The following is a 17,063-nucleotide window of genomic DNA, read 5'->3' as shown; positions in this document are numbered from 1 at the left end:
CAGTGTGTCCCTCTAGATAACTTCAGAATAGTTATTCACTATTTCCTTTTTAATTAATTTAAGCCTGAAGTGGCTTATAATTTTATTGTGAATGAGATTATGATTTAATTGAACAAAAAATACAATTCTTTTGCAGGCTCTGGCATGTCAAGTAACAAATGCCATGAGGGAATTAAGGGTTCCTGAAATTTTATATGCGGCATGGTGTGCTATTATTATTTATTTATTATTATTAGTATTGTCAGCTCTCACATATTTGTGCCTTAAATTTTGAAGTTGCAATTACTCTTGATCTATTTTAGAACTTTAAGTTTGCTGACCAACATGCTGTGGTTTAGTTGCTTTAATCTATTCCACTGTTGTTGCTTTTAGCTTGCACATGTTATAGTCGTTGAAACGCGGCAATGAGTGTTGTCCTTACACAATTTAGATAGTAAAATTTCCAAACCTAATGTTGTCCAACTGAAGGCACCTAAATATCTTTAGTTCTAGATAGCAACGGCTCAAAAGAAAAATGGAGAGAACTTTTCTCTCAAGCTCCCTTTTTTCTTTTTTATTTGCCTAGGGTTCAAGCTCTATTTTCTGCCATTTTTGTTATCCTTCCTCTGCCCCTTTGGACAGGAGAGGGCCTCTCTTCCCCTAACCTAGTCATGGGTTCTCTCCTCACCTCCTGAGTAGGTTATAGATATTGTTTTTGGTTTTAGCTACAGCCATATCATTAATGTTAAGGGTGTTTGGGCTGCTATTTTGTTGTGTGTTTCTATTCTTTGCTCTGTTTGTTTATGCAATTATTCTGGAAGCCTTCAGACGTAAATATGAATCTCCTATTCCTCCTTGGCAACCAAGCGGTGGCTCCTACGAATGATGCTATCGGCTTAGAGGTGTGAGGTTGTTGTTCCTTTTGCTAGCAGTCATAAGGGCATGGCGCAAGTGAGATGCTAATGGTCCTTATCACCGTTGCCCTCTGTCTTGCCCGTACGGGAGGTGCTCTCTTAGGCTTCATGGCTTCGGCACTTTTTTCGACCTATGGCTCTGTTCTCCTCACTTGTCTGTTACCTCACCTAATCTATGACTCTATGTTTTGTTATGATGTTGACTTCCCTACCTTGCTTGCAATCGATGATCAATTCTAATAGTGCTAGAATGTTGAACAATAGTGAGGATGAATTGTTGATGTTTGTCCTTTTGGGTTAGGGTTAGATATTTGTTAGGTATGGGCTTGATTTTATGGGTTTGGGTTACAGATTAGTTTTGGAGTTTTGTTGTTTTGGGCCATGGACATTTTATGATCAAGCTTTTTTAAGCTTTTGTTTCTGAGCTAAAGCCCCTTTTAATCGAATGAAATATTTGCCTTTGGAAAAAAAAAAGAAAAATGATTGTGCTCTAATAATTCAATTTTTATTTTCAAACACCAAAAAAGGGAAAAAGTTGAATAATGAAATATAATTAATGCCATCAACAAACTTGCAAAAACTAATGCAACCAACATAGCTTTTTATTTTCTAAGACACCAACCGTACCCATTTTAAGAACCATCCTAGATTAACTACTCAAGGGTCAAAACTAATGAACTACATCTATAAATTCAACAACTAGCCATTTGCCCCTTATAGTAGGCACTCTGAAGTTCAAATAAAACCTACTTTTTCAATGCTCGAATCTTTATTCCTTTCTAAGAGCTTTTTGAACACCCCATGACCTATTTTACAAAAGCCAATTGGATAAAAAATGCCAAATGTTTATGTCAATTTATATTTATATTCATAACTTTTAATTTTATTTGAAATAGCTACATTTTAATAGTTGTCACGATTGTCCAATAGGGTGAAATTAAATTTGAAAAGTTAACGGTAAATTATGATATAGTATCTGAAGTTTTATTTGATTGATAAATAAAAATTTTGGATGTAATAATAAATCAATATAAGCGTTTGGTATTTTTAGTCCATTGATTAAACTTTATATTTGAAAATAAATTTTGTTTTATATTTATTTCTAATGGAAAATTTATATTAAAAAATATTTTTATTAATTTAAATTAATGTAATTATATTTTGAATCAAATCAAATAAATCTATATTTTGAATCAAATCAAATAAATCTATGTATTCGAATATAAAATGTAAAAATAAATTCATACATTTTTATAAAATCATTTTGAAAAGAATATATAATTGAAAAGAATAAATCCTACATGAATCATAAGATCTATTAAATAAAATGTGTATTTTATATATAGTTACTTTAATTAACATATGTATTTTAATAATGGATGCTACAATTCATAAAAAATCATTTGTAAATATAAATTTTTTGCTCTTAATTTTTTTCTTATTCTTAATGAAGGGAACTGTAAAACCATGGACATTATTGCATTGAGTTTCTTTTTTTTTTTTTCCTTTGAATTAAAATTTGAACTCATTGGTTAGTTTTCCAAATAATTAGCGAGTAATAATTGAAAAAAAAAATCAAATGAAAACCTAATTATCATGTGATGTTGCCATGGATTTCCTGGACATTGGATCTAATCGGATTGTGGGTCTCCTAAAAATCAAAGAACAAATGAGAGCCGGTGGTGGTTGTCAACCAATCTAACGCTCAAGTCAATAATAGGATTATGAATCAAGTATTCAATATGATAGAAGTGAGTGTTTTGTTTGTTTACCTGTTTTTAAAGCTTTACCCTATTTATATAGTGATTGGGATGAAATGTTGGCTAGATCTTCGCCAATTTCCTATTTAAGTTGTAACTGTAATCATCCTTAGATTATGCTAAGAATTAGGCATGTTCAGTGGCGTGGTTGGTGACGTGGTTGGTGACGTGGTCTTCATTTGGTCTGAACTCGAAGAGAGTACCAATCTCTTTGATTTGTCTAATCTCTAGAAACAGGTCGAAATATTATCAGAGATCTCCTCAGAGTTTGGTCCTTTTAGGTGTCGAGTTTTGAGATTGGATGGGCGAGCTCTGCCTGGTTCTGAGCTCGGATGGGCGGGCTTTCTCTGGTTCTAAGCTCAAATGGGTGAACTCTAGCTGGGTCAATTTTTTAGCCTTTTATATCATTAGTCATTTTTCCAAGCCCAAATCTTTAGGTTTGGAAGATGCTATCTTTTTGAAACTCGATGAGCATTGATGGCTTCTCTCTCGAAAGCTGTAAGAGATAAATGACTATTTTTGGCATTCGAGGTGATGGTTTTAGTGGCGATTTGAATTTTTCATCATTTAATGCTCTCCATTATATATATGCGCGTCTCCTCACAAGTTTTGCTTTTATTCTGTTCTCTCTGAATTCTCTCGATTTTTTTCAGTTGGCAACTTTGCAACTTTAGAGAGACTTTGACAAAGTTTCTTTCACTGTCAAAAAAGGTAGTGCCTTTTGCTTCTTGTCTATTTTCTTCTTCTTTATTACTCTTTTTCCCTTTTAAGGATGAGTGACACCGATAGTCAAAGAATGGTGAGTACTCCGTTTGTTCAATTTTCATGGAGTTCTGACAATAATGTGGGAACTAGTGGGAGGGATGAGGTAAAAGAAGTGCGGACTGGGCCAAATCTTTATAAATCTGTTGATCCTAGCAAAAAGATAGCTCAGAAACTGAGAAAAGAATCACTACCGGTAGATGAGGTTCCAACAGTTCTGCCATCCTCAGATCTAAACAGAATAAGAAAAGAGTTCAATCTCTCAGGGAACATTTTTGAGCTGATCAAGTGTCATGAGGACTTTAGCACCGATCATAGTTTCAAGGAAGGAGATCAGATCATAGTTTATGAGGAACAGTTGAAGTCTGGTTTGCGTTTTCTCTTGGAGCAATTTTATAGGGATGTGCTAAATTATCATTGCATTTGTGTAGCTCAGCTTCATCTGAACTCCTGGCGAACACTAATGGCCTTTCGAGGTCTGTGCTGGGCTAAAAATTTGACTCTTACAGTGAAAACCTTTACTGATCTTCATTACCTTGGGTGACAAAAAAAATGATGAATATTGGTTTTTTCAGGCAAAGCCGAACTATGGGCTTTTCACTGAATTCCTGTCTTCTTTAAAAAATTGGAAAGACAATTTTTTTGTACTTCAAAGAAAAAATTCACATAGTTTTGAGGGTGTTTCGAGGAGCTGGAATTATTTGGTTGAGAGGCCTTGAAGAGACATTGTCCTGAATATGGATTAAGAGGCGGTAGTAATGGAGTTGAAAAGTCAAGCCAACACCTCTCAGTTTTTAAAAGCCAATGTTGTAAGTGCTAAACTGAAGTGGTAGTTGGCCAATATTACTAGGGAGAGTGTCCCATTGTAACTTTTCGATCTTGGACCTAGAAAGGGTAAAATCCCTAGTTCTTGCTCTCTTAACTCAGTATGAACTCACTAATTTCTTTTTGTGTGCAAATATGGCAGGACTGAGGTTGAAAGAGTTGTAAAGAAGAGGAAAAGGAAGCTCGCCAAATGAGTTCTCCAAAAGAAATAGGCCCTTTATTCTTTGTGAAGCGGGAGAACAACAGCCATAGAAGAGGGGCCGAGCTAAAGAGACAGGCTCATTGGCTCATATTCAAAATGAGCCTACCGATATTGGTTCACCTCCAATTCAAGATTAGCTTTCATATCAACTGCCAGTTTCTACCCCTTTAGGAGGTGGTTCATCTAGGCAACCTATCTCCTGGGGTGCTTAAGTGCTTTCCTGGTCTCTAGAGAGTAACCAGCCCATGAAGGGCAACATTGACTGGCGAGGGCTACTACTGTAACTTTATGCCTTCTGGAAGAACGAGCTTGGATGGGTCTAGAGAGTATTAACAATCTCCTTAATCAATCCATGAGCTTGAGCCTGGAAGCAGTTGCCACCCAATATATAGTAAAAAAGAGAAGGTGAACTTCCTCAGGCGAGAGATGTCGAAGGTGGTTACCAAAGCTATAGAAAGAGCTGGTGGATGCCAAGCGAGTCAGGCTGCTGACCTGGTTAAATCTTTTGAAAAGCTGAAGGCAAAAGAAAATGAAGTAATTAAAAAGGAGGCCAGCGCCTTTGTGCAAGCCCATACTAACCTTCTTATTGAGCTACTAAAGTGTTACCCGAATGAAGACTTCGCCTGGCTTGAGAAGCTTGCCCCTGGTGCTGAAGCCAAAAGTGAGAGTGAGGATGAGTAGGCTAGGGGTTCTATTAGTGTAAATGACGATGTGCAGGCAGGTGGGGATCCACCCACCGAATGACTTTGTACTTACCCTTTAATTTAATGAAACATGACTCTTTTGTTCTCATCCTCTTTTTGTTTAAGACTGTTGATGCTAACTTCTTTCTTCTTCTTTTTCTTTTTTTTTTTATTTATTTATTTGGAAGATCAATCCTTTTGTATTTCCTAACTTAGTGTAAAAAAATCTTTAGAAATCCAAACCTTTAGTAGGACAACTAATTTTTATTGATGAAAGCTCGATATGGTTGAGTGAGATTTCATAAGAGCTATGCCTTTGTTAGGATTTGTGCCTCGAATGAGGTCTTTGCACCTCGAATAAGGTCTTTAAGCCTCAAATGAGGTCTCTGTGCCTCAGATGAGGTCTTTATGCTTCTAATCTTTTTAGAGATTAGCGATTATGTGTGTGGATTGGATGTTTCTTTGAAGATTGAGTGATTCTTATTGAAAATTGAATATGAATTCATTTATTGATAATATTTTTTCAAGTTACAAACATTTCATGCCAGTGGGAGTTCGTTCCCACCTAAGTAAGCGATCTTATAAGCTCCTAGGCAGATAACTTTTGAAATTACATATGGTCCTTCCCAGTTGCTGCCTAGCTTTCCTGTTCTTATAATGTCTCCTTAAATATCTAGTCTTTTCATAACTGGATCACCAACAGTAAAGGATCTGTGTTTTACTTTCTAGTTATATATGCTTGTCATTCTCTGACGATATTCTGCTATCTTAATGAAAGCTTGGTCTTTTACTATCTTTGCTAGATCAAGATTGAATCTGAGGTCTTCATTTTTCATTGCTGCTTCTAGATTCTCTATTTGGGAGCTTAAGATGCTGATCTTTACGAGGATTACTACCTCTAAGATGTATGCCAAGAAGAAAGGAGTTTCACCGGTTACTGATCTGGGAGTAGTTTGGAATGCCCATAATATAAATGGGAGCTCCTCTAGCCATTATCCTTTTGCTTTGTCTAGTCTTTTTTTTAGTCCACTTAAGATAGTTCAGTTAGCAACTTCTATCACGTCATTGGATTACGGATGATATGTTGAAGTAAATTTGAGGTTGATTCCCCATTTTGCGTAAAATCCTTTAAATTAATGTCCTTTGAATTGAGTTTCATTGTCTGTGATGATGACTTTGGGGATGCCACAGTGGTAAAAGATGTTTTTCTTGATAAAAGATATGGCCTTATCGGCAGTGATGAGTTGTGTTGCTTCTGCTTTGGGCCATTTGGTAAAGTGGTCTATGGCAACGATGATGTATGTATGGATCCAGCATCTTTTGGGAATGGTTCGAGTACATCTATCCCTCACTGGTAAAATGGCCAAGGGCTTTCGATTGCTGTCAACTTTTCTGCAAGGGTTCGAGGGATGAAACAATGCTCTTGGCATTTTTTGCATTGCTGAACTAGATTCTTGGTATCGTCTACTGCTGTAAGCCAAAAGTACCCTTGTCAGAATGCTTTTTTAGCAATTGTCCGAGCTCCTTCATGGCTTTCACATAGTCCCTCATGAATATCGAATAGGACTGGTGCTTTTTCTTCGGTTGAAATGCATTTTAGCCATAGTTGTGTTAAAGACTTCCTATAGAGTTGATCGTTGAGAACACTGTAACCTGATGACTTTTGTATTGTCTTCTTTACCTCTAAAGGTTCATCGAGCAATGTCCCATAGTCGAGATGATTAAAGATTAGGGATATCCATGTTGAAATGATGTCGATTGGGAGGATCTCTTCCTGGTTAATTAAATATTGGTTGACTTATTTGCTCAAGGTGGATTCATTGAGATAAGTGTTGCTCCCCTGCTGCTACCATTTTGGCTAGGGTGTCGGCATCACAAATCTCTCCTTTAGGGATTTGTACAATTGTGACATCTCCAAAGTTAGATCAGATCTGGGCTATTAACTATTGTAATCTAGCTTCGTACTTCCTTAGGTTCGGATTCACACTTAGAAGTTACCCTGACACTGATTCACTACCAACTGAGAGTTAGAATATATAATAACATTAGGGGTTCTTACCTCCTTGATTATGCCTAGGGTGATCAACATAGCCTTCGCATTTGACTGCGTTTTTTATAGCCTAGAAGTTTAGCTGTGCGATGTATTTTAGTTTTATGCCTTGAGGGCCTTCCAAAACGAAACCAATTCCAAATCCATTGGTGCTTGCTGCTTCGTCGACCCAAATGCTCCATGTTACCTTCTACTCTATTTTTACTTTCGGTAATAGTGTGAGTTCAATAATGAAATAAGTAAGGACCTACTCTTTTAGGGCTATTTGAGGAACATACCTAATGTCTTTGGCTCCCAATATTACTGACTAAGTGGATAAGTAACTTGATGTGTTTAGCTTTTGCAAGATCTTTCTTAATGGGTAGTTTGTGCGTACGTCAATGGTGTGGGACTCGAAGTATAGTCTTAACTTTGTGTTTGCTGATAGCACAACAATGGATAATTTTTCCAAGGTTAGATAGTTGAGTCCGACTCTTTTCATAACTTGGCTCATATAGTAAATTGGTCTTCGCTGTTCGTTTTCTTCTTTCACTAGAACCGAGCTCACAGTCTCCTTGGTCACTGCAAGATAAAGATATAGGATCTCGCATTGTCTAGGCGAGTCCAATAGAGGAGGGTTTGTTAAAAAAAATTTGAATTCATCGAATTGAAGCTCTTTTTTACTTTGAGTTCTTTTTAAAAGGGTAAACATTTTGTTACTGAGCACGACATAAAGTGCCCAGGTGTGATTATTCTCCCTCTCAATCTTTGAATTTCTTTGATGCTTCTCGGTGGCTTCATCTCCATAATGGCCTTGATTTCTTTAGGGTTGGCCTCTATTCCTTTCTTTGAGATTAAAAATCCCAAAAAATTTCTCGCTTTGACTCTGAGTGTGCATTTTTTCGAGTTCAGCTTCATTCTAACTTTATCGAATATGTTGAATGTCTCTGCGATATCTTTTGAATGATCTTCTAGATTTTTGCTCTTTATGGTCATGTCATCTACTTATACCTCTATCGTCTTACCAAATAACTTTTTGAACATTTTGCTAACCAATCTTTGGTAAGTTGCACCTGTATTTTTAAGATTAAAAGGCATTACCTTATAATAAAAGACGCCTATGCCCATGATGAATGCTGTCTTTTCCTTGTCTTCAGGATCCATCTTTATCTAATGGATCCTGAGATGGCATCTACTAGAGAGCATACAGAATGTCTTACTATGGAGTCTACTAGCTTATCAATTATTAGTAGAGGGTAATAGTCTTTTGGGCTTGCTCTGTTGAGATTGGTAAAGTCGACGCACATCCTCCATTTGTTGTTCGGCTTTTTGACTAAGACCATGCTCGCTAGCTATGTTAGGTATTTGAACTCCCTTATGAGACTCTCTTTTAATAGCTTTTGGACATCCTCTGTAATGATTTACTGCCTATCTACCATAATTTTCTTTTTCTTTTATTGTACTGGCTTGGTGTTCGGATCAACCAGCTAGCTATGTTAGGGATGGGGTTGGGACGTGCTTGTTCAACCAGCTACGCACTGGGGTGGAAACTTCGTGTCCCACATCGGAAACGGGAAGAAAAGATTTGGGCCATATATGTGGGAGTCTTCCTCACCTGGTCAGCACGCTTTTGGGAATGAAACCTCCCAAGGGACAAATCCGTGAGGCCCATGGGCCAAAGCGGACAATACTAACTGGAGAAGGATCGGATCGTTACAATTTGGTATCAGAGCCGCTCCGCGTGCAACCTTGAGCGATGGTGGGGCAAACCTCAGTGAGGACGTTGAGTCTCATAAGGGGGTGGATTGTAACACCCTAGGCAAATCCCACATCGACAAAACATGGGAGAGATGCTGGGTTCATAAGTTGATAGTTCGTAACCCCCATAGTGACGCGTTTTAAAACCGTGAGGGCTTCGGCCCAGAGCGGACAATATCACTAGTGGGTCGGGCCATCACATTTAGTGGTATCAGACATATTCATTTGGTCATAACTCTCTCTATACTGGTCCAAATGATCTAAAATTTTACCCATGGAAAGTTTAGACATAGAGCTACACTTTTCATGAAGACCACTTAACCCAGTTTAGCCTTTAACCAATTCAAATTATTAGCACAAGTTGGGTCACTGAAACTGCCAACCCAGAAAATGACCAAATGAACAGTACATATTCATTTGGTCATAACTCTCACTAGGAAATTCCATTTGAGATTTGCCAATATGATCTAGAAACATGATACTTAGGGCTATAACATTGATTTAGACAGCTTTGCCAAATTCTAAGTGTAAAGACCCTAAAAAGAGGGTCAAACATACTGCCCTGAAGTTGATTTTTGCCCTTATAGGATTGAGAGTCCAGGTTAATACATTGGCCATAACTCACTATACCAAGCTTGAAAAATTATGAAATTGTACCTGGGAGTCCCTAAGACATAGAGGAACATATCTTGTGAAGGAACCTAAGTCTAAAAATGACAATAAAATTATCAAATGACTGGTCAAAGTTTATTGACTAGAAATTGTAAATTCTGGACAGCTTAGAGGCAAAGGGACAAGTTATGGTATTTTAACCATAACTTGAGTTCTATAACTCCAAATTCAGTGATTCAAAAACTGAAATTCAAGTTTAAACATAGAGGAACAATTGTTATGAAGGAAGTGTGACTAAATAGACATCCTAACCTAGTCAAATTCCTAAATAAAGATAACACATCAACATGAACCTAAAGAAAGGTTCATGGGAAAAATGCTATATATAATAATTAAAATACTCATAAGGATAATTAAATATTAAAAATGATATGAATATGTAAATTGGGACTAATGTCCCATTAATATGAAATTAATGGTACCAATGAACAGTACTAGAAAATAGTAACAGTGAATAGTGCTAAAATAATTAAAAATGTTTAATTGCCCATAGTATACCTAGACTTATTTATTTAGTTTGGATAAATTGGTATACCAATTAGGGACCACAGATAGCAGTACTGCTTATAGAGCAAATCATGAACTGACAATATATGTCGATATGATTGTTCTACGAGCTATATGCCTACTTACGGCCATTGTGCCTACTTTATTTACGGCTTTACAAGCGGACAATGGTCCGTGCGACGGTGGCCTCGTGCACAGGATGTATCTGAGGTAGACATATGGCTGTCTAACCCGTATACTCCCGTGTATCCAGCTTTTATAATTTGTTATAGGTTTCTTGGGCATTGATAATAATTAATTAATACTGAATATACAATAAGTAAACAGGAAAGACCCCAATAATTTTAATTGATTCCAAAGTGTAAAAAAATGTAAAAGACCCAGAATTTATGATTTGTAAATATTATTTCAATTGTTTAATTATTATTATTATAAATTATGCACCACAAAGCCTTATGCTAAGCGCGTTGTTTTTCCATCGTAGGTATCAAGATCGGCCGCCTCAGTAGTATTCGGACAGAGTTCCGACCAGATCTGCCACCGATCAGAGTCACCTCACCAGTCTTTTGTATTTTGGTAGGGCCCATGTATAGACTAGTATTTTGGTTCATTATGTTTAGTCATGATGTATTTCATTTTAGACCTGTAATTAAACTTTGAGATTGAAATGAAAACTTGTAATTTATTATCTATGAATTTCTATATGAATGCAATAGATAATACTTCATTTTGAGATCTCATAAATAATTGTAAATGATATGATACATGAGAATATGATATGGAAATGTGTAAAATGAATATGAACATGTTAACAGGTGATTAGTGGAATCCGCCAGATGCTAATAAAATAAGGGAGGCTCTGTCCGGGTCTCCACAGAAATAAGATATAAAAAAAAAAAATTTTCTACACATAGAATACATGTTTTAAATGACATAAAAAGTTTACAATAGATATGATAAAACAAGATAGGGTGCTCCGGCACTGAATGTGGCACTTCTTGCTCGGCTATATGGTAGACGGGTAAGGGGCGTCACATTTAGTGGTATATGTAATGGCCCGGCCCACTAGTGATATTGTCCGCTCTGGGCCGAAGCCCTCACGGTTTTAAAACGCGTCAATAGGGGTTACGAACTGTCAACTTATAAACCCAGCATCTCTCCCGTGTTTTGCCGATGTGGGATTTGCCTAAGGTGTTACAATCCACCCCCCTTATGGGACTCAGCGTCCTCGCTGAGGTTTGCCCCACCATCGTTCAAGGTTGCACGCGGAGCCGCTCTGATACCACAAATGTAATGGCCCGACCCACTAGTGATATTGTCCGCTCTGGGCCGAAGCCCTCACGGTTTTAAAACGCGTCACTATGGGGGTTACGAACTATCAACTTATGAACCCAGCATCTCTCCCGTGTTTTGTCGATGTGGGATTTGCCTAGGGTGTTACAATCCACCCCCCTTATGGGACTCAGCATCCTCGCTGAGGTTTGCCCCACCATCGTTCAAGGTTGCACGCGGAGCGGCTCTGATACCACAAATGTAATGGCCCGACCCACTAGTGATATTGTCCGCTCTGAGCCGAAGCCCTCACGGTTTTAAAACGCATCACTAGGGGGTTACAAACCATCAACTTATATACCCAGCATCTCTCCTGTGTTTTGTCGATGTGGGATTTGCCTAGGGTGTTACATACAGAATGTCCTACTATGGAGTCTACTAGCTTATCAATTATTAGTAGAGGGTAATAGTCTTTTGGGCTTGCTCTGTTGAGATTGGTAAAGTCGACGCACATCCTCCATTTGTTGTTCGGCTTTTTGACTAAGACCATGCTCGCTAGCTATGTTAGGTATTTGACCTCCCTTATGAGACTCTCTTTTAATAGCTTTTTGACATCCTCTGTAATGATTTACTGCCTATCTGCCATAATTTTCTTTTTCTTTTATTGTACTGGCTTGGTGTTCGGATCAACATTGAGGTTGTGAACCTTGATTGTCAGATATACTCCTAGCACTTTTTTTAAACTCCAAGCAAAGGTGGATGATCTCTCAGCAACCGTTTTAATGAGGTCATCCTTGTTCAGACCTTGTAACACGGTACCGATCATAATCTTTTTTCCCATGTGGAGATTGACCTCTTCTATGTAATCTCCTAGCTCTAAAGAGATGTACTTTCTAGTTTTTTCAGGAGATCGATTGGTAGTATGACCTTGCTCGCTACTTTTGTAGATCAGTTGTAGCATTCCTGGGCTAATTTCTAGCTCCCTCTTACCATGGCTATTCCACCTAGTGTTGAAAGTTTCAAACACAAACAATCCATGTTAATCAAGATATTATTACCATTTAAAATTGGTCGTCCTAAGATGGCATTATAGAAAAGAGTGATGTCCACTACTATGAACTCCACATATATTGTACACTTGTGGACTTCATCGCCTAAGATTATTGTTAACTTTTTGGTTTAGCTATTGGCACGGTCTTATCTCCTAGTCTGACCAAGGGGAACATTACTTTGGTGAGATTTGCTTTCCTTAATCTTAGCTTCTCGTAAACTTCCAATGTGATTAGGTTGATTGAATTACCTATGTCGATGAGCACTCTTCATACCATGTACTTGTTCAATAAAATATTAATCACCAAAGAATCAAAATAAAGTCTTTTAACATTTTCATAGTCTTTTGGCTAAAAAATGATCAAATCCTTGGAAATGGATTATGTGTCGATGAAAAATACATTTTCCAAGTTGAGAGTCTCAGCTACCCTTTTACTATTACTTTTATGCCCTCCTGGTCCTCCTAATATGAGATCTATGACTTCAATGGGCTTTTCTATGTCATGCTTTTCCTGGCTCTTATCTTTTAATTTGTCCTATCTTCCTTCTATTCTTGCAAACCTTTTGAGATTTCCTTATCGAATGAGTCTTTCAATTTTATCCTTTAGCTGTCGACATTTATCTGTGGTATGTCTGTGATCATCGTGAAAATAACAGTACTTCTTTTTGTCTCTTTGATTTGTAATTTTTGGTTTCATCTTCTGTGGCCATTTGATTTCTTGGACATTCTTCTGTATCCACATTAATACCTAGGCTTTGGAGTTTGTCAGCAACATTTATGAGCTATACCGATCTCATCGAGAGGTTCCAGAGTCTGAAACATAAGCTTGTCAATCACTGCATCTTTTTTCATCTGTTCTTTCTGAACTTTAGCCTGCATGCCTTTCCTCTTTTAAGGCTGTTCTTTCATCATCTAATTTGATGTATTTCTTTGCTCGTTCCATCAGTTACTTGTAGTCCAAAGCTAGATTTTTTATTTGGGAATCCACAAAACTATTATTTTTGGATCCCCTTTTTTATCACCTCATTGGCTATTTCATGGTTAAGGTTTTCTATCTGGATGGCTTATGCGTCGAACCTAAATACATACTCTCTGAGAGATTCTTCTTTTGCTTGTTGAATCTTCCTAGGGTCAGATGACAACTTTTTGGGTGGAATGCAGCTCACAAATTTCTGCTTAAATGAGCTTGCCAGCTACTCAAAGTTCTCTATAGAACTATCTGGGAGTCTTTGATACCATTTCTAGACTAGTCCTGCCAATGTTAGAAAAACCCTGCACAAAATAAAATTATTAACAATCTGTAAAAGCATCATTGTATGAAAGTTTGTCAAGTGACTCCTAGGGTCAGAGGTCCCATCATATTTTTCTAGAGTTAGTAGTTAAAATTTTAGTGAAAAAATTTCTGATAATATTTCTTCACTCAATGGTGAACCATTTCCCACTCCATAATCACCATCGTGGCAATTCTTCTAGAATTTCTTGATTGCTCGTGCAATTTTCTAGGTATGAGTACTTTGTTCAGAATCTGATTCGTCATCATTGTAATAAACTCTCTTTGCCGTACACTTCTATTTCCAGATTTTACTTCTCCAACCGGCTTTCCATATGGTATGGTGGTTACGGAACGTGGAGGTGGCAGTATTATCATAGGTGTATCAGGGGTGCTACCCTTAATATTTTGCTTGTATTCTCTCTTTAATAATTCTAGCATAGCTTCTATTTTCTTTATTTTTTTTTATCATAGAATCGGGATCGAAGAGGCCTACTGGCTAGGTTGCATCGGCTGCTACATTTGGTTGTGGGTTTATTGCTATTGGCAAAGTATCCATGTCACCTAAGATTTCTAAAGGCGTCTTTCTGGAGTTTGAACTTGTGTTAGCCATGAAACTGTTATGAATGAAATCAAATATTTTCCAGAGAAAACCACAAACAAAGTTTTAATAAGAAAGTGGGGGAAAGAACAGCCGGTGGTTTTTTTTCCACAGACGGTGCCAACTGATGCTGCTGTGGATTTCCTAGATACTAGATTTGACCAGATTGAGGCTCCTAAAAATCAAAGAACAAGTGAGAGCCAGTGGTAGTTGTTAACCACTCCGATGCTCAAGTCAGTAATAGGATTATGAATCAAGCATTCAGTATGATAGAAACGAGTGTTTTGTTTGCATACCTGTTTCTAAAGCTTTACCTTGTTTACATAGTGATTGGAATGAAATGTTGGCTAGATCTTCGCCAATTCTCTATTTAAGTTATAATGATAATCATCCTTAGATTATGCTTGAAATTAAGCGTGATTAGTGGCGTGGTCTTTGTTTGGCTCGAACTCGAAGAAATCGATCTCTCCGATTTGTCCGATCTTTTGAAATAGGTAAGGAACGTTACCAGAAATCTCCTCGGCTCGGTCCTTTTAGGTGTTGGGTTTTGAGATCGAAAGGTGAGCTCTGCCCGATTCTGAGCTTGAATGGATGGGCTTTATTCAGTTCTAAATTCGGATGGGCGAGCTTAGCTAGGTCAGTTTATTAGCTTTTTATATCATTATGTGAATCAAAATATATGATATATAATATAAGAACATATAAATTAAATAATTTATATAAGTTCTTCATATTACAAATTCTGTGAAAATGAAAAAGTAAAATACATAAGTTCTTCATAAATTTTCATAGAATTGTTTTTTCTCTTATTTTTCTTAAAAGAATAAAATTGTAGAACCATGTATATTTTTACATTGAGTTTTTTTTTTTTAAATTTCTCTTCAATTAAAATTTGAACTCATTAATAGGTTTTTCAAAAATTTAGTAAAAACTTAATAAAAAAAATTTATATTTAAACCTGATTTTTCATGAAAAGTAGCATACATTAAATAAAATACACATATTAATTAGAGTAAATTATATATAAAATGCACATATAGAATTTGAGGTCAGTTTTATGTTTATTATTCTTTGATTCTTTATGTATCGATGAAATTCTTTGTTGTGCTGCCATCACATTGTTCATTATATTAGTTGGAAAAGTTTAGAGTTTACGAACCATATATGACTTGAGAATCGAATCCTCATTTATGGAATGATTTATTTGATTTTTGTTTATCAATTATTTTCTCTCATTAATATTCCTTGTGCTGTGTTTGATTTTATATCCGATTTAGTCAGTATGGATTTAATAAATTCTTTCCTTTTAGGAACTCACTTTCCTTATATACAGGTCCACTCTTATCCGTTCGATTAGATAATTAAAAGTAATGTTTATCCAAATCTCATGTTCCATTATCTAAATAAATAAACAAATCAAGAATCATTAATTACTAAGATACGTGGGAAACTCCAAATCCCACATGGGTTATGAAACTAACGGTGTAATCTCCACCGACAGGAAAAGGACACTAACTACACCTATATATATAATCCAAAACCAAGAAAACTCCTCATACAATACTCAGTGGTTTCAGTCCGCTTTCAAGATGAGTGCTAGAAGAATTGAAGTCAACCTAAATTCTTCTATAAGCAAGTTCCTCAATCCCACTCAGCCTCCCAATTTGTTTCTCGAGCTTCGCTTCCACTTCAATTACCGAAAATTGCTCAGAAACCTTGCAGGAGAACTGATCGAGATGGAGGCCTATCCAACTGCTCCAACCTCCTCTTTTCCCTTCCAGATTCAACCTCTTCGCCTACTTGATCTACCACTGTGCCGACGCCATCTTGATGAACTGTTTTCTTGCTTCGTTTTTGACTACCAATTGCGCGAATTCTTGACTTATCGCATTGCAAACTTCCTCATCTTTTTGGCTAATAGGCACCCTTTCTTGGGGTTTCCTGTGGTGGCCGACGTAAATATTATCCATGAAGACTTGCTTGATGCAAATCCCATTGATTTGACGATGATAATGGACGAAGTGAGCCAAGAAGTGATTCCCAGAAGTGCATCAAGTTCCGTGCTGAACCAGTTGAGGAAGTGGAGGTTTTTCGCTGCGAAGGAGGGCGGTGACTGTGCGATTTGTTTAGAAGAATTATCTGGAGCCAGATTCCCACTCACAAAGATGCCGTGCTGTCATATATTTCATGAACGATGCATCTCTCGCTGGTTGAAGGTTCGGAATTCGTGCCCCAGTTGTCGACGGGAACTTGAGGATTGAATGCTGATGATTGTACTGTTTTCAGAGGCCACTTTTTGTTTTCTGCCACAGTTTTCAATTCTAGTCTTGAAATTAGATTATATTCATCAAATCAGCTGCCTAGCAATGGCCAGTTTGAAGGGGTTATCGGATTCAATATTCTATTCTGTTAAAAGTCTGCATTTTTTTAAAAATGAAGTTGCTTTTCTTTACCCTTAATTGTATTGATTGATAATTGTATTGAATGATGGTGCGAGTGACTTAGCCAATCAGTTTGCTCATTTTGACCCAGAATTTATGAGATTGTTTAATGTTTATGCTAATTAATGAAGATTGAGCATGTATAATACAGAATCAGGACGATTCTCTGACCATTCTCTGCAGTCTACATTACAAGAATTTCTGCTCTTTTGCCCTTAATCTAAGAAAAAGATCTAACTCGTGATTTTATTTTCAAGCTTACAAGAAATCTAGCCATCTTAGGAGAAAAATAATTTTGTAAATGTAATTGCAAATTTTTATTTTTTTTAAAATGTAA

The 17,063-nt window shown here is 36.9% G+C and overlaps 1 protein-coding gene across 1 annotated transcript; it reads left to right on the top strand.

Annotated features, from left to right (window-relative positions):
- The first annotated feature begins 15,874 nt into the window (after positions 1–15,874).
- On the top strand, positions 15,875–16,546 carry LOC131182860 (E3 ubiquitin-protein ligase MPSR1-like). Its single transcript, XM_058152205.1, has one exon. It carries the CDS (start codon positions 15,875–15,877, stop codon positions 16,544–16,546), a length of 672 nt encoding a protein of 223 aa, XP_058008188.1.
- Positions 16,547–17,063: the final 517 nt, after the last annotated feature.

This window comes from Hevea brasiliensis, chromosome 9, assembly GCF_030052815.1.
Source record: "Hevea brasiliensis isolate MT/VB/25A 57/8 chromosome 9, ASM3005281v1, whole genome shotgun sequence".
Lineage (NCBI taxonomy): Eukaryota > Viridiplantae > Streptophyta > Magnoliopsida > Malpighiales > Euphorbiaceae > Hevea > Hevea brasiliensis.
Note: the sequence above shows the minus strand (reverse complement) of the source record. Positions and strands in the feature narration are given on the sequence as shown.